At 45.0% G+C, this 24,836-nt stretch overlaps 1 protein-coding gene across 5 annotated transcripts in view; it reads right to left on the bottom strand.

The window, feature by feature from the left end:
* Window positions 1-24,836, bottom strand: part of FNDC3A (fibronectin type III domain containing 3A) — a 381,088-nt gene that overhangs the window by 143,556 nt on the left and 212,696 nt on the right. Inside the window, exon 4 of one of the 5 annotated variants that reach the window (XM_077298077.1) lies at window positions 19,467-19,622. The exons of 3 other annotated variants lie outside the window; for them this stretch is intronic. Coding sequence is in view for 1 of the 2 variants with exons in the window: in XM_077298076.1 (XP_077154191.1) it covers window positions 1,958-1,964 (7 nt within the window). In the remaining variant the exon portion in view is untranslated. Of the gene's footprint in view, window positions 1-1,957; window positions 1,980-19,466; window positions 19,623-24,836 lie in introns of those variants that run through there. One more of the 5 variants, XM_077298076.1, reaches the window with a different exon arrangement.

Genomic DNA, 24,836 nt, shown 5'->3' with positions numbered 1-24,836 from the left:
GAACTGATGTGCCTTGCCAAAAAAATCCATTTTTGTCTCATCTGTCCATAGGACAGTCTCCAAGAAGCTTTGTGGCTTGTCAACATGTAGTTTGGCAAATTCCAGTCTGGCTTTTTTATGATTATTTTTTCAACAATGGTGTCCTCCTTGGTCGTTTCCCATGAAGTCCACTTTGGCTCATACGACGGATGGTGCGATCTGACACTGATGTTCCTTGAGCTTCAAGTTCACCTTTAATCTGTTTAGAAGTTTTTCTGGGCTCTTGTGTCACCATTCATATTATCCGTCTCTTTGATTTGTCATCCATTTTTCTCCTGCGGCCACGTCTAGGGAGGATCGGTACAGTCCCATGGATCTTACATTTTTGAATAATATGTGCAACTGTAGTCACAGGACCATCAAGCTGCTTAGAGATGGCTTATAACTTTTACCTTTAACATGTTTGTCTATAATTTTCATTCTAATCTCCTGAGACAACTCTTTCCTTCGCTTCCTCTGGTCCATGTTGCGTGTGATACACACCATGTCACCACACAGCACAGTGAGTATCTGTAGCCCTATATACAGGCCACTCACTGATTACAAGATTGTAGACACCTGTGATGCTAGTTAGTGGACACACCTTGATTTAACATGTCCCTTTTGTCACATTTTCAGTGTGTGTGTGTGTGTGTGTGTGTGTGTGTGTGTGTGTGTGTGTGTGTGTGTGTGTGTGTGTGTGTGTGTGTGTGCGCGCGCAGCTCTGGCAAAAATTAAGAGACCACCACATCAAAACCCTGTCATGGGCAGCCCAATCTCCAGACCTGAACCCCACTGAAAACCTCTGGAATGTAATCAAGAGGATGATGGATAGTCACAAGCCATCAAACAAAGAAGAACTGCACCAGGAGCAGTGTGAAAGACCGGTGGAAAGCATGTCAAGAGCTGTGATTAAAAATCATGATTATTCCACAAAATACTGATTTCTGAACTCTTCCGGAGTTAAAACATTACATGTTGCTCAAAAATATACCTATAAAGAGAAAAATCAGACAAACTGAACATTTTGTAGAGGTCTCTTAATTTTTGCCAGAGTTGTGTGTGCGTATATACATATATTAGAGTGCGTCACCCAGTTGTAATCAAGGTTACCTGGTTAGGGGCCCACTCAGAAGTTTCGCACCCCCCCCCCCCCAACCCCACCCTGAACCAAAACCCTAGCTACGCCTCTGATACCGACACATACACACAGTCTGTATGTAATGTAAATTGCCTTTATATAGTGAAAATATGAGTGGGCTTCACAGGTGTGCCAATGTAGCAGGACCCCCAGCTGCCTTGGAAACCCCTTCGGCACCCCACAATCACTCCACGTAAATGCCGCTGTCAGTGATTGACAGTAGAACCTAAAAGGTTAAACAGCAGCGTCCGGGGCCAGAGTCAGCGGCACCTGTGTCCGGCGTAGCTTTTTTTAATGGCAAAAAAAAATCTATTAAACAATGCCCATTACAAATGAATATTAAAAATGCAGATTACAACAACAGAGATCATTGCAGATCTCTAGAGTCAGTCAAGTGTTCTTTGGAGAGGTTGCTTCGGCCATTATGGCTCTGAAAGGGTTACACAAGACGTGTCATAATGATGGTATAACAGCCACCTTGCCGTAGCCGGGGGTGAGACCTGACATTTAGCTGGATTTGTTAACTCCGCGCTGGAGACAAGATGAAAACAATGTCATTTTTTTCTATTTAAGTGGAGAGGGGAGTGAGTCAGAAGACTCAGCACAATGCAGGCAGCACCACGTCCTGACCAATGATGGCTCCTCATCATCTCCTGACAGCTGCTGCCTGCATTGTCTCCTCACACAGTGCAGGGTGAGTGGAATCAGACAGCCTGCACACAGAGCCAGGCGCACAGTGTCTGCAGGCAGCTGCCACCATTGCTGGCTGAGGAGTACCGAGGTGTGGGGAGGCCTTACCACTCATGTCCACTCCAGGGGAGGCAGAGCACACCTTAGCAGGCACTGTGGAAGCAGGAAAGCGAGCAGCACACCACATGACCAGGTCACCTGACATGCTCTGGGGTGAGCTGGCACTACTGTGGGTGTATGTGTGTGAAAAAGAAACTGCTGCCAAGACAATGGCTGCCGTCCTATCTGCTCAGTAACAAGGGGTTAACTGGCAGGGGAGCAAAAAGTAAAGGATCCCATCTGAAAAAAGATAAAACGTCCTGTTTGACAGTAAGGCCATGTGCACACGTTCAGGATTTTTAGCGTTTTTTTCGCGTTTTTTCGCTATAAAAACGTGATAAAAACGCGAAAAAAACGCTAACGTATGCCTCCTATTATTTACAAGGTATTCCGCATTTTTTGTGCAAATGTTGCGATTTTTTCCGCGAAAAAATCGCATAGCGGAAAAAAAAGCAACATGTTCATTAAAAATGCGGAATTGCAGGGATTCCGCACACCTAGGAGTCCATTGATCTGCTTACTTCCCGCACGGGGCTGTGCACACCATGCGGGAAGTAAGCAGATTATGTGCGGTTGGTACCCAGGGTGGAGGAGAGGAGACTCTCCTCCACGCACTGGGCACCATATAAGTGGTCAAAAAATAAGAAATAAAATAAAAAATAGTCCTATACTCACCCTCGATGTCCCGCGCAGTGTTCCCGCCTCACCGCTGCACGCTGCCGTTCGGTTCCTGTAGCTGATGTGCGGCGAAGGACCTTGCCGATGACGTCACTGTCCTGTGATTGGTCGTGAGCGGTCATGTGACCGCTCACGTGACCGTGACGTCACGGAAGGCCCTGTGCGCACAGACCAGCTATAGGAAGACGAACGGACGCCGCTGATGAGATGTCTGGGTGAGTATAAGCATTTTTTTTATTATTTTTAAACATTCTATCTTTTACTATAGATGCGGCATAAGCTTGGAAAACTTTAGCATTCTGCAAGCTAATTACGCTTGCAGAATGCTAAAAAAAACGCGAAAAAAAACGGAAAAAAACCGCAAAAAAAAAAATGCGGATTTCTTGCAGAAAATTTCCGGTTTTCTTCAGGAAATTTCTGCAAGAAATCCGCAACGTGTGCACATGGCCTAATGCTATGTGCACACGTCAGGATTTCTGGCAGAAATTTTCCTGACAAAAACCGGACATTTCTGCCAGAAATCCGCATGCGTTTTTACCGCGATTTTACCGCGTTTTTGTGCGTTTTTTCCCAAATGCATAGAATTGCAGGAAAAAAGTGGAAAATCCGCAAAATTAATGAACATGCTGCTTTTTATACCGCGATTCTGCGAAAAAAACGCACCATGTACACCAAACATGCAGAAAGCATTCTAAATGATAGAATGCATAATGTATTCGTTTTTAATGAGTTTTTATAGCGTTTTTATTGTGAAAAAACGCGAAAAAACCCCCCGAAAAAACCTGAACGTGTGCACATAGCCTAAGACAAGCCTCCTAGTAAACAAAGCCTGATCTCCTGCCTGTATGCTGTGCTGACACTTGTGGTTCCCCTGTGCGGTCTGTGTATTCTGCCCCCCAGCAATGACAGAACATCTGACTGCCGCCTGTGACTGGATGTGGAATTAGACACAAATATGTGCAGATTTTACAGCAAAACGGGGGCGAACCGGCAGCAAAATCTGAGCGAGAGAATCTGTAGGAAAATTCACCAACATTTAACTACTTTACGTTGTAAGACCTCATTCAGACGACCACGTGGCAAGTACGTGTCGTATCAGGGGTTTTTTCACAAATGGAACACGTACTCATTACGTCTCATTCACACATTGGATATTTGGGGTGTGATAATACAGAAGTGGTGACGGGTTTCTATTAGCTTTTCCTCTGATTCTTCCACTCCTGGTTTTGGCTACAAATACTGAGGTAAAGTACTGACCAAATACTGATCGTTTGAATGTGGCCTTATAGTCTACGGCGCTATACACGTCAGTGTTTTTCACAGACTGTCTGCGCATGCAAAATTCACAGACATTTCAGTTTTTTTTTCTAGAAGCACAGATCAAGAAAGCCAATACAAGTCTATGGGTTTGTGAAAAACACATACAGCACATGGACGGCATCAGCGTACAGTCTGTGTGCTGGACGTATGTGATACTGCAAAGTATAGCGAAGCCCTGTCATTTATTTCTAGATCCTTCCGTGAAAAACACTGATGGCACATGGACTATACACGGATGACACTGATGGCAAAAACGGACACACTGATGACACTGATGGAAAAAACAGACACACTGATGACACTGATGGCAAAAACGGACACACGGATGACACACGGATGGTAAAAACGGACACACGGATGACACTGATGGTAAAAACGGACACACGGATGACACTGATGGCAAAAACGGACACGAATGACACACTGATGGTAAAAACGGACACACTGATGGTAAAAACGGACACACGGATGACACACTGATGGTAAAAACGGACACACGGATGACACACTGATGGTAAAAACGGACACACGGATGACACACTGATGGTAAAAACAGACACACGGATGGTAATAACGGACACACGGATGAAACACGGATGGTAATAACGGACGCACTGATGACACTGATGGTAAAAATGGACACACAGATGACACTGATGGTAAAAAACGGACACATTGATGACACTAGTGCCATTTTTTTCTGAGTTATTGTACAGTGAAAATGCTCAAAAAAATGTTAATGACATTTATTTACTGTAAATGTTATCCTCTTGCCTCATATATTTTGCCAGTCAGTTAAGTCAAAGGAGACATTTTCAGCATTTCTGTTTTGTGTGAGATCACTCTAAGGCCGGTTTCACACATCCTGATATTTCCAGTACTGGAAAAACCGGTAACGGAGAGATCCGTGTCCGTGTGTGTACTACGTGCGGCAACGTGTGCCGCATCAGTACTACATGGACAGCTGCAGGGGAAGAAGCACTACAGTAAGCGCTGTTCCCAGGCGGCAGGTGCTGAAACCGGCTGTCTACATTCTCCCCTGCTCTACCGGCAGAGCAGGGGAGAATGATGAGAGCCGGCTTCAGCACTAGCCGCCGGGGAACGGTGCTTACTGTAGTGCTTCTTCCCCAGTGTCGAAGCATGTCACACGGAGGACATCAATGTGTGTTCTCCGTGTGCGGGATGTTTTGCCATCCGTGCTGATGGTATAAAACGGACATGGTAGTGTCAGTAATTGTTCTTATAGACAGGGAAAACATATACTGTATTTTTTTTTTTTTTTTTTTTACACCACAACATGTACCATCCATCATTGTTCTATCCCATTTTTGCTATTGATTTCCAAGGGAAAAAGGCAAATAAAAGAGCAGTGGAAAAACTCCAAAATGTCTGGTTTTTAGAAACAACTTCTCAAAATGCTTCTTCACTGAACCCATGGCAGCCATCAGGATACTTTAGCAGTTTAGCTTCTTTTGTGCATTTTTTCCAATCGTTCTGCAGCATCTCGCTGCCACAAGTAAGTCTGACCGTGACTAGAAAACAATCCTAACCCTTTACCAAGAGCCACAAACACAGAATTCTAAGTTACAAACTCTAAGGGCCTCGTTATATGGAATAAAACCAGAGTGTTCATATCATATTTTAGCAGTCCTTCAAAACATAATGGACGTGTTCATCAGGAGAATCTTCCAAAATGAGTGAAAAAGTAGAGAAAACAGAGGTTCCAGCAGAGTGCCTGCCACCACCAAACATTCATATCCTACTGATGTGTCCTCCCTTACTACATAGTCTAATTGGTAACATTCAATTTAAAACGGTTTAAAAATTGATTTTTTATCTTTAACATGGCGCACACAGGGCATTAGAGACTATAGCCGTTCCCCGATGAGAAGGCTATATCGGTTGTGCACTACGCACGTTTGCTGGAGGGGGAGCCAGGCGCCATGTTTTTTGAGCCTAGGTCTATTGCTAGGACCTCCCATCTCACTTGTCGATTCTCCGGTTCTAGCTGCGTCCAAGCCTTTGTCAGACGCTGTGCACACACTCGTATGATGGTGTGGTGACCAACAAAATGGCGATATAGTGCGATTCCAAATAGTATTTTTAATTCCCTCCTTTGCTAAACAAAAGAAATAGTGAGGAGGGACATCAGAAGTTATTGCACATATCGCGTAATGCTACTTAGCATTACTATAGCTTTTTGTTGGGGGGAGAGGTGGCAAATGTGTGCAACTGCTCCCCCTTGGGTCGAAAATTGGAAATTGCACTTAACATTTTTCATATTTTCTAAATTGGAAAAACATATGAATGATTTTAGGCTTTTAAGACAAACTTTTTTTTTTTAGGTTTTTATTGTCACATTACAAGAGCCATATCATTTTTTGTTTTCCATCGACGCTGCTGTTTTTTTTTGTTCAGAATTATTTGTATTGGTTAATAGCAGGCAGTAGGGGTACAGATAACATTACCAAACTTTTATTAACTCCTTATAGGGTGCAAAAATATTAAACAACAGTTCTTGGTTTGTTTTTTATCTTTTAAATTTTCCACTCTTCATATTCTGAAAGTTGCACGTTTAACAATTTTTCAACATTGGAGCTACATGTCCTTGTTCATGTTTTAGATTAAGTCATTTATAAAAATACTTAAATTTTTAACAACATTAATTAGTGCATCTAGGGGAGTTGAACACTTGATTGCATTAGTAATACACAGCACTACCTTAGCAGTAACACTATCCAGTCAGTGCTGGACTGACCGCCTATCGGGCCCGCCTCCAGTGGGATCTGATTGGCCACAGCATATGGCAGACCAGTAGGCCATTGGCACCTTGGCAGTCGGGTACCGATAGGCTGACAGACAGTGTTTCCCGCTTTGAAACTCATTCGTCAATTGTCACAGTTGACAGCGGCATATGAGGGGTTAAACTTCTAGTATCATTGAGAAGGTTGATCCTAGAGGTTACAGTAGGAGCCTGGCTTTGTAGATGATCTGGGTTCCTGCAGCTAGAGGATCACAGTTCAGGTTCCCTTATAATGTAGTATGCTTGAGTATAAAAGGAAGGATAACACGGTCTACAGCCAGTTTGGTTCAGACATAGAAATAGTTGAACTTACATTTTAAAGACGTGAAATTAAAAATAATGTTTAAACTTGGCAATTGGCTCTAATGTTCAAAATACAAGGGTCCTTATTTATGACCCCCTTCGATACAACGTAGAAAGCTCCTTATCACCAGTACTACATAATCTCCGATTGACCAATAGAAAGCTGCTGTCTCAGCCCCAACGATGCAATCCTAATTAAAATTGCGTCACTTGGCTCTATAAATACTCTCACTCACACAGCATTATTTCTTAGTATTTTGGCTTATTTCTATCAAAATAAATTCTTTCAAATTGTCTGAACCCCAAGGTGACTTTCATACTAGAGGTCTGTTTAGTTCAATATCTAACCACTTTTAAAATATTCTTCAATTAAAAATGCCCTACCTTTCCCTCACTAACTTCCTGTTTTGTGTTTTCTGCTACTTCTGATTGCGTTAGATTATCCAAGCATGCATTGGGAATTCTCAAAGGGACATCATCAGGGGCTGGAGCTGCATCTACTGCCCCAGCTGCTGTTATCACCCTGAAATGAGAGTCTTCAATTACTTCCATTGCAGGGGCTGGGCATCTTCCTGCTCTTCTGACCATGTGCCAGTTGCCCATTCCAACGCATGCGCAGTAAACACTCCCCATTCTATATTCCTTTGAAAGCGCAGTGACAGTGCACTCCCTCGCCAAGTCAAAAAAGAGAATTGAAGAGCCACCAAGAGATCGGACTGTCAGTGTGCACTGTAAGGAGGGAACACGACAGAGAGCACTACAGACAGACATATGCGAGTTAGTGATGGCTACCTATTCATGCAGCTATCAATATTCTATTATAAATTGTGAAATGCAGCCAGCTATGACAACAACCATAGACTTCAATGGAGAGTTATGGGTGTTTTCCTCTAGAGTACCGATTGGTGGAAAAGAGCAATTAGTTTTCCAGAGGGGCCACATGAGAGACCATGACTGTTGTGGACGGCCAAACTAATAGCTTGAAATTAATTCTACTCAATATTAATAGTATCACTTAATATTGAGTATAATTAAGTAATGACACCCCCTATATATCTTTGAGCCCCTTATATACAGCATGAGCCTCACACAGCCTGCTACATATGCAGCATGAGCCCACACAGCCTTCCTATATACGACATGAGCCCCACACAGCCTCCCTATATACGGCATGAGCCCCACAAAGCCTCCCCATGTACAGCATGTCACCCCCATAGCCTCCCCATGTGCAGCATGTCACCCCCATAGAATCCCCATGGTCACTCCCATAGAATCCCCATGGTCACTCCCATAGAATCCCCATGGTCACTCCCATAGAATCCCCATGGTCACTCCCATAGAATCCCCATGGTCATTCCCATAGAATCCCCATGGTCACTCCCATAGAATCCCCATGGTCACTCCCATAGAATCCCCATGGTCACTCCCATAGAATCCCCATGGTCACTCCCATAGAATCCCCATGGTCACTCCCATAGAATCCCCATGGTCACTCCCATAGAATCCCCATGGTCACTCCCATAGAATCCCCATGGTCACTCCCATAGAATCCCCATGGTCACTCCCATAGAATCCCCATGGTCACTCCCATAGAATCCCCATGGTCACTCCCATAGAATCCCCATGGTCACTCCCATAGAATCCCCATGGTCACTCCCATAGAATCCCCATGGTCACTCCCATAGAATCCCCATGGTCACTTCCATAGAATCCCCATGGTCACTTCCATAGAATCCCCATGGTCACTCCCATAGAATCCCCATGGTCACTCCCATAGAATCCCCAAGGTCACTCCCATAGAATCCCCATGATCACTCCCATAGAATCCCCATGGTCACTCCCATAGAATCCCCATGTTTATACACGTGATAAAAAAAACCCCATCACATACTCACCTCGGTGCCGTTCCCAGGTGCCCGGCTCCTGTTGCTGTCTGCGATGTGCTGACTCTCCGGCGGTACACAGCTGACGCAATAACATGACGTCATAGCGTCAGCTGTTTCACACGCTGATTGGTGGAGGAAGTGGCTGGAGGACCGCGAGCGAGAGGGTGGGTACGGTGCAACCCGCGGACCTCAGGCTTTCAGCCCCACGGCTGTCTCGGTCTGCGGGCCGGATTGAGACAGCCAGAGGGCCGGAAGTGGCACTTTGCCCAGGTCTGTCCTAGACTCTTTATAGGCCATAAAGCTCTCAAAAGGTAATAACTAGTGATGAGCGAATATACTCGTTACTCGAGATTTCCCGAGCACGCTCGGGTGTCCTCCGACTATTTTTTAGTGTTCGAAAATTTAGTTTTTCTTGCCGCAGCTGAATTATTTACATCTGTCAGCCAGCATAAGTACATGTGGGGGTTGCCTGGTTGCTAGGGAATCCCCACATGTACTTATGCTGGCTAACAGATGTAAATCATTCAGCTGCGGCAAGAAAAACTAAATTTCCGAGCACTAAAAAAATACTCGGAGGTCACCCGAGTGAGCTCGGGAAATCTCGAGTAACGAGTATATTCGCTCATCATTAGTAATAACCCTTGAAGGGTAAGATTACACTAGGCGTTTTCCCTGTTTTTTCTTGCATTTTTTTTGCTGCGGTTTTGGCATGCTAGATTTGTCTCTTGTGCATGCTGATAAAGTTTAGTGTTGAAAAAAAAGTCCCATTCTATGGAATCAAGTTTTGGCACTCACAAAAGAAAAAAAAAAAACGCAGCAAAACCGGATACCTATGTTTTTGGTGTGTTTTCTCTCCACCCATTCATTTCAATGTTTGAGTAATGCTGAAAAAAACGCTGCAAGAAGCAACATGCTCCATTGTGCAAAAAAAACATGAAAAGTACAAAACACTGGTGGAAAAAAAACAAGCTGTGTGCATGAGATTTGTGAAATCTCAGACTTTGTTGGTACTGTAAAACGAAACTGAAAATTTGAATTAAAAAAAAAATGCTGAAAAAACACCCAGTGTGAAATTAGTTGAAGTTTTATTGCTGCCCAAATACAGCTGCTTCTCACAAAATTAGAATATCATCAAAAGGTTCATTTATTTCAGTTCTTCAATACAAAAAGTGAAACTCATATATTATATAGAGTAATTACAAACAGTGATCTATTTCAAATGTTTATTGCTGTTAATGTTGATGATTATGGCTTACAGACAATGAAAACCTAAAAGCCATTATCTCATTAAATTAGAATACTTTATAACACCAGCTTGAAAAATAATTTTAAAATCAGAAATGTTGGCCTACTGAAATGTATGTTCGGTAAATGCACTCAATAAATACTTGGTCGGGGTTCCTTTTGCATCAATTACTGCATCAATGCGGCGTGGCATGGAGGCGATCAGCCTGTGGCACTGCTGAGGTGTTATGGAAGCCCAGGTGGCTTTGATAGCAGTCTTCAGCTCGTCTGCATTGTTGGGTCTGGTGTCTCATCTCCTTTTGACAATACCCCATAGATTCTCTATGGGGTTAAGGTCAGGCGAGTTTGCTGCCAATCAAGCACAGTGATACTGTTGTTTTTAAACCAGGTATTGGTACTTTTGGCAGTGTGGTCAGGTGCCAAGTCCTGCTGGAGAATGAACTTTCCATCTCCAAAAAGCTTGTGGGCAGAGGGGAGCATGAAGTGCTCTAAAATTTCAGGGTAGACGGCTACACTGACTTTGGTCTTGATAAAACACAGTGGACCTACACCAGCAGATGACATGGCTCCCCAAACCATCACTGATTGTGGAAACTTCTCACTAGACCTCAAGCAGCTTGGATTGTGGTCTCTCCACTCTTCCTCCAGGCTCTGGGACCTCAATTTCCAAATGAAATGCAAAATTTACTTTTAGCTGAAAACAACACCTTGGATCACTGAGGAACAGACCAGTTCTTTTTCTCCTTGGCCCAGGTAAGAGGCTTCTGGAGTTGTCAATTGGTCATGAGCGGCTTGGCACAAGGAATGCAACACTTGTAGCCCATGTCCTGGATACCTCTGTGTGTGGTGGCTCTTGAAGCAATTACTCAAGCAGCAGTCCACTCAGAGGCGTAGCTAGGGTTTCAACTTGGGGGGGGGGGGGGGGGGCAAAACATCTGAGTGGGCCCCTACCCAGCTAACCCTGATTACAGCTACGGTGGCGCACTTATTGTGAATATAGGGGAACCTCAGAATATGACCATACTGTGATTGAAAATAAATCTATATACAAAAACGAACATTGACTTTACCGCCATATTGGACCATATGCACAATAATAATGTCCCCTAAATTCCCCCATGTACTGCTCCATTATACACAGTATGGCGAGCTTAAAGCTTCCCTATACACAGTCTAAGGCCCCCACAGCTCCTCTATACACAGTATGATGATTCTATAACTCCCCTATACACCGTATGATGTTCCCACTGCTCCCCTATAGACAATATGAGCCCAATGCTCCCCTCTACACAGTATGATACCACTGCTCCCCTATAGATAGTATGAGCCCAATGCTCCCCTATACACAGTATAATGCTGACAGAACTCCACTATAGAAAGTATAATGCCCCCCAGAGCTCCCCTATATACAGTGTAATGGGCCAACAGCTCCCATATGCACAATATGCATTCACAGTTCCCTATACACAGTATGATGGGCCGGCAGCTCCCATCAAACAGTATGATGTCCCACATAATTCCCCTGTACACAGTATGATGGGCCCACAGCTTCCTTATACACAGTATGATGGGCCCACATCTCCTTTATACACAGTATGATGGACCCGCAGCTCCCTTATACACAGTATGATTGGCCCGCAGCTCCCTTATACACAGTATGATGGACCCGCAGTTCCCTTATACACAGTATGCTGGACCCACAGCTCCCTTATACATAGTATGATTGGCCTGCAGCTCCCTTATACACAGTATGATGGGCCCACAGCTTCCTTATACACAGTATGATGGGCCCACAGCTCCTTTATACACAGTATGATGGACCCGCAGCTCCCTTATACACAGTATGACGGACCCGCAGCTCCCTAATACACATTATGATGGACCCGCAGCTCCCTTATACATAGTATGATTGGCCTGCAGCTCCCTTATACACAGTATGATGGACCTGCAGCTCCCTTATACACAGTATGATGAGCCCACAGCTCCCTTATACATAGTATGATGGACCCGCAGCTCCCTTATACACAGTTTGATGGACCCGCAGCTCCCTTATACACAGTATGATGGACCCACAGCTCTTATACACAGTATGATGGACCCGCAGCTCCCTTATACACAGTTTGATGGGCCCGCAGCTCCCTTATACACAGTATGATTGGCCCGCAGCTCCCATATACACAGTATGATGGACTCACAGCTCCCTGTCATGATTTGGATGCCCCGGTCATTTACTCATCCTCCGGCGTATTCACTATTATTTGTGGCACTGCTGCAATGCCGCTGCTCAAACTTGTGAGCGCAGCTTCTGACAGGCCAGAAGTTAGTAGCAATGTCACAAGCGCTCAATGTAAGACTATGGGGCTATGTGCACTTGTTGCGGATTTGTGTGCGGAATTACCGCGGATTTGGTTGCTTTCACACTAGTGTCAGTACGGGCCCGTCGCAGTGCGTCGGGCCGACGTACCGACGCATGCTGTGAAAGAAATGCCAGACGTGGGCAGCGGAAGCAGTGAAATAGAAAGTATAATGCCCCCCAGAGCTCCCCTATATACAGTGTAATGGGCCAACAGCTCCCATATGCACAATATGCATTCACAGTTCCCTATACACAGTATGATGGGCCGGCAGCTCCCATCAAACAGTATGATGTCCCACATAATTCCCCTGTACACAGTATGATGGGCCCACAGCTTCCTTATACACAGTATGATGGGCCCACAGCTCCTTTATACACAGTATGATGGACCCGAAGCTCCCTTATACACAGTATGATTGGCCCGCAGCTCCCTTATACACAGTATGATGGACCCGCAGTTCCCTTATACACAGTATGCTGGACCCACAGCTCCCTTATACATAGTATGATTGGCCTGCAGCTCCCTTATACACAGTATGATGGGCCCACAGCTTCCTTATACACAGTATGATGGGCCCACAGCTCCTTTATACACAGTATGATGGACCCGCAGCTCCCTTATACACAGTATGATGGACCCGCAGCTCCCTAATACACATTATGATGGACCCGCAGCTCCCTTATACATAGTATGATTGGCCTGCAGCTCCCTTATACACAGTATGATGGACCTGCAGCTCCCTTATACACAGTATGATGAGCCCACAGCTCCCTTATACATAGTATGATGGACCCGCAGCTCCCTTATACACAGTTTGATGGACCCGCAGCTCCCTTATACACAGTATGATGGACCCACAGCTCTTATACACAGTATGATGGACCCGCAGCTCCCTTATACACAGTTTGATGGGCCCGCAGCTCCCTTATACACAGTATGATTGGCCCGCAGCTCCCATATACACAGTATGATGGACTCACAGCTCCCTGTCATGATTTGGATGCCCCGGTCATTTACTCATCCTCCGGCGTATTCACTATTATTTGTGGCACTGCTGCAGTGCCGCTGCTCAAACTTGTGAGCGCAGCTTCTGACAGGCCAGAAGTTAGTGGCAATGTCACAAGCGCTCAATGTAAGACTATGGGGCTATGTGCACTTGTTGCGGATTTGTGTGCGGAATTACCGCGGATTTGGTTGCTTTCACACTAGCGTCAGTACGGGCCCGTCGCAGTGCGTCGGGCCGACGTACCGACGCATGCTGTGAGAGAAATGCCAGACGTGGGCAGCGGAAGCAGTGAAATAAAAAAAGAAATACTGGAGTGGTGCTGTAAATGTGATGCAGCTCTTGGTTACTGTATGCGGGTTCCTTAAACTAATACTCATAAAAGACACAGGTGGTATGTTTCAATAGCCCCCTAACCCGCCCCACCCCCAATCTCCAGCCTCCCCAGACAGCAAATATTACCTGTGATGGAGTACATATAATATAACAAAACATTATAATATTCAGCCCCCAGTGACCTGTCTCCCCTCCCCCACTTCAGCCCCAATACCCCCATCATCTCACATCCACCCCCTCAGTGCCCTGTCCCACCTCATCCACCTTCTGCCCTCACAACACCCAAATGGTCTTACATTCACATAGCTCCCAACCATCCCTCATTGTGCGGGACTGTCCCGGATTTGATGCTTTGCCCCGCAGTCCCGCACGGGACGCTCTGATCCCGCAGACAGCAGGAAAAGCAAAATGACATGCCCCCTTGTGTTAAGCCACGCCCCTGTGTTAAGCCAAGTCCTGTGTCACCTCCCGACTGACCAACCCCCCCGCCCGCCTGCCTGCCTCATTCCCACACGCCCTCCTTGAAGCTTGAAGATTATACTCACCTTGCTCCAGTGATGCCTGGTCTCGGCGTACACAGCTCGTCCTGAATGAGTGGTCACGTGGTACCGCTCATTAAGGTCATGAATATGCGCATATTCATGACCTTAATGAGCGGTATCACGTGACCGCTCACGCAGGAAGAAGGTGCTGCGCTGGGAGTTGGGACAGGGCGAGAGGGATGTCGGCGCGGCTGTGCAGTGTGGCACAGGTGAGTATGGGACGGGGGGACGGGGAGATGAAAAAGGACATAAGCCGGCGCACCATGCAAGATGGGAGCGGGAGCGGGAGCGGGGGGGGGGGGTGTTGGGTGGAGTGATAAGCCATGCATTCAGGGGGGAATATGAGCCATGCATTCGGGGGGGGGAATATGAGCCATGCATTCGGGGGGGGGGAATATGAGCCATGCATACGGGGGGGCAATATGAGCCATGCATACAGGGGGGGGTGGAATATGAGCCATGCATACAGGGGGAGGAATATGAGCCAAGCATTCGGGGGGGGGGGGGGAGAATATGAGCGATGCATACAGGGGGAGGGGTATATGAGCCATGCATACAGGAGGGGGGGTCATTATACAGTATTGAGCATCATGTAGGATCATTACACAGTATGGAGAACTGTGTGTGGCCATTATACAGTATGGAGCATCATGTGTGGCCATTATACAGTATGGAGCATCATGTGTGGTCATTATACAATATGGAGCATCATGTGCAGTCATTATACAGTATGGAGCATCATGTGTGGTCATTATACAATATGGAGCATCATGTGCGGTCATTATACAGTATGGAGCATCATGTGCGGTCATTATACAGTATGGAGCATCATGTGCGGTCATTATACAGTATGGAGCATCATGTGCGGCCATTATACAGTATGTAGCATCATGTGCGGTCATTTTACAGTATGGAGCACTGTGTGGCCATTATACAGTATTGAGCATCATGTGTCGCCATTATACAGTATTGAGCATCATGTGTGGCCATTATACGGTATGGAGCACTGTGTGGCCATATTTTTTTGTTTAATTATTGCATATGAAACAGTCTGACCAGCAGTGCTAAATGGGTGTGGTTGGGACGTGGATATGGGTGTGACCAATTATGAATTGGTGTGGTCAGAGGCGTGGCCTTAAACTTGCAGCGTTGCGCGCCGCAAACTTTGTCCCCCTTTCCCATCTTCAAAAGTTGGGAGGTATGCATTCACCCCCCAGTACCCTGTCCCCCGTCACTCACTTTCAGCCCCCACAATACCCCAATGGTCTCACACTGACATACCTGAATTTAATAAACCTAATAAGTTCCATCCCCACTTACTGATAAAGTTTGCAGGCAGGGCCAGGAAGTGTAAGTGAAATGCAAGGTGTGGGCACTAGGACCCAGCGTGCCTGAGCCAATCCCAGCATGCACAGAGTGAAGAAAAACTGCAGCCAGGAAAAGCTTCATGATCAGGTCAGACGGGCAGCACCATTCACTGCAGGAGGGAGACTGCAGCCGGCCACTGTGCTATCCAGCGTGCAGAGTCTCCGTCAGATGGGAGCAGACATTATACTGCTCTCCTCCTATGCGGTGTTCTGCCTCATCACAGAAGTGGCCCTGACCTGGCTCTCGGTGGGCCCCTTCAAGTGACAGGGCCCGGGGCGATGGCCCCCTCTGCCCCCCCAGTAGCTGCGCTACTGAGTCCACTCCTTGTGAATGTTCCCCACATTTTTGAATGGCCTTTTCTTAACAATCCTCTGAAGGATGTGGTTATCGTGGTTGCTTGTGCAACTTTTTCTACAACACTTTTTCCTTCCACTCAACTGTTCAAAAATATGCTTGGATACAGCACTCTGAACAGCCAGCTTCTTTAGCAATGACCTTTTGTGGCTTACCCTCCTTGTGGAGTGTGTCAATGACTGCCTTCTGGACTCCTGTCAAGTCAGCAGTCTTCCCCATGATTGTGGAGCTACTGAAACATACTAAAGGACCTTTTTAAATGCTTAGGAAGCCTTTGCAGGTGTTGTTTGCTAATTATTCTAATTTACTGAGATAATAACTTGTGTTTTAATTGGCTGTAAACCATAATCATCAACATTAACAGAAATAAATACTTGAGATAGAGCACTGTTTGTAATGACTCCATATAATATATGAGTTTTACTTTTTGTACTGAAGAACTGAAATAAATTAACTTTCTGATGATATTCTAATTTTGGGAGAAACACCTGTAGGTAAATATGACTAGGAGGCCGTCATACATAGAGAAAAAAAAAAAAGTTATGCACCTCTGGTACAAAGGAATAACATACAGGATGAACGCTAAGAAACAAGATAGAGGTGGAAAGGAAGAAAACAAGAAGTTAAACTACATGAAAATAAGTGCACCCTGTATAAGAGAAGTGACGTGTTACACTCTGCGGGTGGTGATGTTATAGAAGAAAAAAAAAAACAGGGTACTTCTTTAATGGCGGATTCAATTGTATACAGAGGACGTTTACCTTTGGAATCCTCCTTTAAGTAAATAAAGGCAAACTGTACTACTCTACATAAACGCCCGCGTTAACTAGGATTTTTTTCTCAAACTTAATGGATGTGTCTTTTTCCAAATAAATTATGAATCCTGTTTTGGGACTGCGGGAAGGGTGTTCTGTCTGGCAGGAACCACAAAGAGTAAATCCGGTCACGTATAAAAGCACATTGCTCATTCTAACATACAGTAAGTATCAGACATGTGAAAAACCCATTTAAGATCTGAATGACATGCATGGTTTGCACCGTATCCTCCGTGATGTTTCTGCACCGGTGCTCGGCTGACATGTATTTTCCTCTCCTTCCTTTATTTAGCTGTGGACTGGGGTCTAAGGGGTAACGTTTCTCCTTATGGAGAGTGACATACCCGCTGGCTTGTCAAGGTAAGGAGGCTTATTCGCCATGCAATGCTCCTCTGGGAAATTAAATATGCAAATTGCCTCTTCTGAGAAAAAGAAGCCTTAACTCTATAGCGCCACCTGTTGGAAGTAGCGATCCTACAAGTCACAATCAACCCTTTAACGAGTCGTGCAATATGACAAGGAGAAACTTTACCCCTTAGACCCCAGTCCAGAGCCTCTCACCTAGCCAAATCAGTTCTCATGCTTCGTACTGACGAGGGCCAACAGCCCGAAACACCGTGTCTGCGAAATGAGATACTGATTTGGCTTTTATCCCTAAGTCATATTGCACGACTCGTTAAAGGGTTGATTGTGACTTGTAGGATCGCTACTTCCAACAGGTGGCGCTATAGAGTTAAGTCCTCTTTTTCTCAGAAGAGGCAATTTGCATATTTACTTACCTGAGCATTTTGGCACCCTCTGCTCAGCAAACGGAGATACTAATCCATGCGGATGTGCGGGTCGTGAATGCTTCTATACTTAGTATCAGGCTAATGTGAACAGCGATGAATCACTTGCCGTATTCCCTGCAGAGGCAACAGTGCTGGCTTTTTACAGCAGCGCATTAGATGAACTGTCTCTCTAGCAGAACACCCACACTTTGACATCACATGGGCAACGATATTCATCACTGACGCAGGCAGTTACAGGATCAAACACAAAGACCACAGCCCCCTGAAACAATAGAGATCGCTGCTGACGCCGACACATAACCAATCAACACCGACACACTGCACTGGATCAATACTCCTGCCGGCCAGGAATAGTCACACTACTTTTCCTTTTAACATGGGGTGCTTGTTTAAAGGTCTATTTTAGGATGCCGAGATCCTAATGTCGACAGTGAAGGATCAGACTAGGATGACTTATGGTACATCATACCAGACTAGAGCACAGGCTGCTTGTCATTATATATGACTGTTCGCTAAACATCAATCCTGCAGGACAGAAATATTCATGGGTTAATTCACTTTCCACTTGAACTCCACTGGAGGCAAAGCTGATGTGAAATAGTATAAGGAGCTGCATATTAAAGTGGACCAGTCAGGACGATTTTACTACTGAAACTAGTGGCATGGCTGTATGGGTCCAAGCACTACAATAAAAATAATACCAGTCCTGTAGTAATGCGATGTCCCCGTGAGCTTTCAAACCATATGCAAATTATCCTGGAAGTGCATTGGGGGCGTGCAGATGCACTCTGAGTAAATAGACACGCCCCCAAATGCACTTTCAGGCTCATTTTTATGCGTGATTTCAAAGCTTGTTTTCTCAGGGCTGGGACATCGGACTTCTACATGGCAGGTATCATTTTACTTGTTGTACTGTGACCCATACCGATCACTTCAGTAGTAAAAATCATCCTGATTCCCTTTAAATGGTGCACACCAAAAGTGAAGTTTTAGTCCACAGCAATAAACTAGAATAGTTATTTCATCTTTTAACCTACGCTTGAAAAAAGTCAGCCTTGACACTAATGATTAGAAAAAAGGACCTAAACTAAGCCAAAAATAATCAACAATTTCATAATCTAGTTCCATAGATCAAAAGTGACATGCAAAGTACCCACCATTTTTTAGCAGTTACCCCAGATCGCATGATCAAATATTATCAGTTTTCCAGGGAATATTTCTATTTTTTTTCCCACTTCACTATATTTTAAACTAGCATATAGAAAAGATGACCATGGGGGCCTTTTCCTTGTCTCTTTACTAGTGGTGAGCGAATATACTCGTTACTCGAGATTTCCGGAGCACACTCGGGTGTCCGAGTATTTTTTTTAGTGCTCGGAGATTTAGTTTTCTTCACTGGATGATTTACAGCTACTAGCCAGCTTGATTACATGTGGGGATTCCCTAGCAACCAGGCAACCCCCACATGTACTTATGCTGGCTAACAGATGTAAGTCATTCAGCTGCGGCAAGAAAAAATAAATTTCCGAGCACTAAAAAATACTCGGTGGACACCTGAGCGTGCTCCGGAAATCTCGAGTAACGAGTATATTCGCTCATCACTACTCTTTACTAGTAAGGACATCCCACCAGAAATGAAAAGTACTACTTCCTATGGAAGCTGCCATCTTAGGACAAGTTCCGTCTCTCGCCTGATGACAGATGCGCTTTTCCTTACCGATACTGTACTGCCTGAGGTTTTCTTGGCTGCTCAAAAGGATGAGTAAATTCAGATCTCTGCTCTTCTATAGGTACCAGGCAGTCCTGTATTCTGGGAGTCCAGTCCACAGGTTCTGTTCTCTATTCCTTAAGATGCAAGTCCACACACTGTATGCTGCGGGTTAGTGCAAGGCGAAGAGGTCAGTGACACAATATCACCATAACCTAAAACCCACAACATCCATAAGACGACTTAATATGCGATATGCCTAAAGGAGTTTTCTGGTAATATTAGTATTTTATCATCATTTCTTTAATGTCTATTAGTTTGCAGTTTGGGAATAATAATCTCAGCAGTCACTCAGCCGCCGGTGCTCCAGTGATGCCTTTCTGCAGCATCTCTGGTCTTTATTGACAATCTGCAGCAAAGCTGCTGAGCCCAGCGATTGGCCGCTGTACGCCTTGTCACCACTGCTGCCTGTCAATAATGACCGGAACTGTGACAGAAAGGCATTATAGGAAAAAAGAAGAGAGAGTAACTGAAGAATTTTTTTTTTATTTTTTTTTAAAGGGAATCGGTCACCAGGTGTTTGCTACCTAACCTGAGAGCGGTATGATGCAGAGACAGAGACCCTTATTCCAGTGCTGTATCACTTACTGAGCTGCTTACTGAAGTGTTAATAAAAATTAGTGTTTTATCTGCGGGATTTTATCACTAGGGGACTAGTAAACCTGCTGCTATATAGTCCTTCATATTCATAAGATCTGTACAACCCCACCGCTGACTGGCAGACTGTCTACACTGTGTATGGGCAGGAAGCTGCCAACAGTGGTGTGGGCGGGGTTATACAGAGCTCAGCATTCAGGGAATTGCTAAATCTGCAGCAGAGAAATCAGTGATATTTTTAGCAAAATAATAGCAAGCAGCCCAGTAAGTGACAAAAACTGCAATCTGCACAGCGACACACATCTCTGCACCACAGACCTTACTTTCTCCTTGATGCTACTCTACAGATATCTACTATATAATTGTCTAAAGGTCACTTCCATCTTTCTGTCTGTCTTTCTGACTGTAACGGAAATCCCAAGTCGCTGATTGGTCGCGGCAAAACAGCCACGATCAATCTCAGTCCGGCGGCAAAATGGCCGCTCCTTACTCCCCTCCAGTCAGCGCTCACACAGGGTTAATGGCAGTGTTAACGGACTGTGTTATGCCGCGGTGTAACGCACTCCGTTAACGCTGCTATTAACCCTGTGTGACCAACATTTTACTATTGATGCTGCCTATGCAGCATCAATAGTAAAAAGATTTAATGTTAAAAATAGTAAAAAAAAAATAAAAAATCGTGATATTCTCACCTTCCGTCATCTCAGCAGCAGCTTCTCCTGCAGCTCGCGATGCTCCGGTCCCACTGCTTCGCTGATTGGTCGCGCGCGACCAATCAGCAACATTGGCGCGGGATTTAAATCACGCTTCACTGATTGGTCGCGCCAGCTGGGCAGCCATGCTGATTAGTCGCGCCGGCTGGGCGTTAACGCTGCTATTAACCCTGTGTGACCAACTTTTTACTATTGATGCTGCCTATGCAGCATCAATAGTAAAAAGATCTAATGTTAAAAATAATAATAATAAACAAAAATCATTATATACTCACCTTCCGGCGCCTTTCCCGCTCCTCGCGACGCTCCGGTGACCGGTCCATGCATTGCGGTCTCGCGAGATGATGACGTAGTGGTCTCGCGAGACCGCTACATCATTATCTCGCGAGAACGCAATGCACTCTTGGAACCGGAGCGTCACGAGGAGCATCGGTAAACGCCTCGGCTGGATCCGGGGGGCCGACGGAGGGTGAGTATATAACTAATTATATTTTATTTTAATTCTTTTTTTAACAGGGATATGGTGCCCACATTGCTATATACTATGTGGGCTGTTAGATACTGTGTGTGCTGTGTTATATACTACATCTCTGTGCTATATACTATGTGGGCTGTTATATATTACATCTCTGTGCTATATACTACGTGGCTGGGCACTATACTACGTGGCTGGGCACTATACTACGTGGCTGGGCACTATACTACGTGGCTGGGCACTATACTACGTGGCTGGGCACTATACTACGTGGCTGGGCACTATATAACGTGGCTGGGCACTATACTACGTGGCTGGGCAATATACTACGCGGCTGGGCAATATACTACGCGGCTGGGCAATATACTACGCGGCTGGGCAATATACTACGCGGCTGGGCAATATACTACGCGGCTGGGCAATATACTACGCGGCTGGGCAATACACTACGCGGCTGGGCAATATACTACGTGGCTGGGCAACATACTACGTGGCTGGGCAATATACTACGTGGCTGTGCTATATACTAAATGGGCTGTGTTATATACTACGTGGGCTGTGTTATATGCTACTTGGCTGTGCTATATTTCTCTGCTCTATCTGTGCATCATGAATCGTGGTATGTGTTAAAGAGGGGGGCCCACTGAGACTCTTTCGCCCGGGGACCTCAAAAACCTGGAGCCGGCCCTAGCTTCACTGATTGTTCGTGGCCGGGCGTGACCAATCAGCGACAGGCGGAATTTGATCCACGCTTCGCTAATTGGTCGGGGCTGGCCGGCTGAATCCGGTGTATAAATTGCATTATTCTGAAATCTTCATAAATAAACTACATACATATTCTAGAATACCCGATGCGTTAGAATCGGGCCACCATCTAGTGCTTTATAAAGATATAATGCATCTCAGAATTACCATGTTCTAGTCCCAATAAAGTCAGGAATTATTTAAGCCCAAGGCAAATCTTCCAGTCTGTTTTTGGGTGCAGTAAATTCTGCATTTTTAGATCTGTTCATACTTCCTTTAGCGCTTTTCTATCAGCAATAATCTCCTGCCTGTGGGTAAAATGCTTCCCATCACAAGAGATCCACTATACATCGTAGAAACAGCATATATAGATGTAACCATGTTAGATCACCTGTCAGACAGGAGAATGGTATTAAACCAATTAATTATAACTATTAAAAGGAAAAACACATAACCTGAAATTGATAAAACCGTTAATTCGGAACATTTACACAGTGAAACTTTCTTCCTTTTTTATCAATTTTGTATGGAAATGTATTGTTTTGCTTTACCGGAGCTGAGACCTACAAACAATTAAAGGGAATTTGTCAGCAGGTTTTTGCTACCTCATCTGAGAGCAGTATAATGTAGGCAAAGAGAGCCTGAATCCAACGAGGCATCACTTAGATTACTGGGTGCAGCAGTTGTGAAACAGTCAGACGTCTTAGATTTAGAGTGCAGCAGAGCTAAGAAAGCTAACCCTGCCCACACCAGGCCAGTGGGACTAGCATGCACACACTGCTGTAGTCCAGACATTGATAATCACCAGGTGATAAAACCTTCAGTGTATGAAAACAATAGCACACAGCTGGACATGTGACACATTGTTTAACTCAGTGTTTTAACCCCTACCTCATGGTTTCCTCAGATTACATAGCAAAAACCTGCTGACAGATTCCCTTTAAGATCAGTTTCAAAATTCTCAATTTGGAAGATGCCACTTTTCCCAACAGATTTCATTGTAAGCTGGACATAACATGCCTTAGCAGAAGAGAAGCTCTAGTCCCTGCTGACAGGCAGAGAGGTAAGATACCTAGTAACGTATAAGGGATAACTTGGCATTTTCTTATTTTTGTAATGGTGCAGTTTGGGGAAAAGGCCTGGGGGAGTAGGGAAACATTGTAGCCTTTTAAAAATCATGGGGAAACAGAGTGAGATTATGCCCCATAATGCACACCACTGGGGAGATCATCCTAAATGAATCTGACAGTACAGGTGACAGATGGCCTTTTTCCGGTCAATCACAATGAACCGTTATGTAAGACAAGGTTAATTCCAGTCATTCATATTGGATTGATTTTATACGCAGATGACTCAGAACAGAAACTGCAAACAAGACCTTTTTTTTTTTTTACTAGAGAAAACTGCGCAGTACTTTTTTCAAATTAGCTTTCAGATTCATGATCCAAGACCCATTTGCCATAATAAGATTTATTAACCTCTTCCAAGATCAAGAAGGACCAGAGCTGGTCAGAGCCAAAAATATAGAAGCCAGTACACATTAGAGCAAAGTCAACCAAATGAGACAGGCTGACTTAGGTCTGTGGGGACGTCCAAACCAGTGGCATCACTGGAGTCTGATGTACCCCGGTGGAAAATTTGTAACTGGGCCCCCGCCCCCCCTGCATAATGGACAGATGTATGAGCCCTTGTAGCTTTTAGTGATGAGCGAGCGTGCTTGGGGAACATCTTATCTGAGCATGCTCTGGTGTTAGCCGAGTATCTGGGCGTGCTCCTATATTATGTCCAAGTCCCTGCGGCTGCAGGATTTGTGCCCCCCCCCCCCCCCTTCCCTCATTATGTAATAATGTCCCATCCTGGTATAAATGTCTGTCATCATAGGGCCATCCTAGTAAATATGTCCCCCATTCTGTTATATATGTCCCTCATCTTGGGCCCATCCTGCTTTATATCCGACTACCATCCTGGCATATGTATCCATAGTTACATAGTTATTAAGGTTGAAGGAAGACGAAGTCCATCTAGTTCAACCCATAGCCTAACATGCCCTAACATGTTGATCCAGAGGAAGGCAAAAAAACCTCATGTGGCAAAGAGTAAGCTCCACATTGGGGAAAAAAATTCCTTCCCGACTCCACATACGGCAATCAGACTAGTTCCCTGGATCAACGCCCTATCAAGGAATCTAGTATATATACCCTGCAACGTTATACTTTTCCAGAAAGGTATCCAGTCCCCTCTTAAATTTAAGTAATGAATCACTCATTACAACATCATATGGCAGAGAGTTCCATAGTCTCACTGCTCTTACAGTAAAGAATCCGCATCTGTTATTATGCTTAAACCTTCTTTCCTCCAGACGTAGAGGATGCCCCCTTGTCCCTGTCTCAGGTCTATGATTAAAAAGATCATCAGAAAGGTCTTTGTACTGTCCCCTCATATATTTATACATTAAAATAAGATCACCCCTTAGTCTTCGTTTTTCCAAACTAAACAGCCCCGAGTGTAATAACCTATCTTGGTATTGTAGACCCCCAGTCCTCTAATAACCCCGTTCTCCTACTGTTCTTATTGCATTCTCCTACTGTTCTTATTGTTTCTTTTTTTTGCAAGGAAGATAACCTGCTCCCAGAGGTGTCTGATAGCACCTTACTTCTTATTATTCAAAATACACACAAGCTCGACCGAACATGCACGTGTATGGGGGTGGCGGGTCACAGGGATAGAAGCAGAGTAAACGAGCCATCAATGTCTGAAGCGTATGGTAGACTGCCGATGACTGGGGTAGCA

The sequence above is a fragment of the Ranitomeya variabilis genome, chromosome 3, assembly GCF_051348905.1.
Source record: "Ranitomeya variabilis isolate aRanVar5 chromosome 3, aRanVar5.hap1, whole genome shotgun sequence".
Taxonomy (NCBI): domain Eukaryota; kingdom Metazoa; phylum Chordata; class Amphibia; order Anura; family Dendrobatidae; genus Ranitomeya; species Ranitomeya variabilis.
The sequence above is the reverse complement of the archived record's forward strand: the minus strand, read 5'-3'. Positions and strand labels throughout refer to the sequence as shown.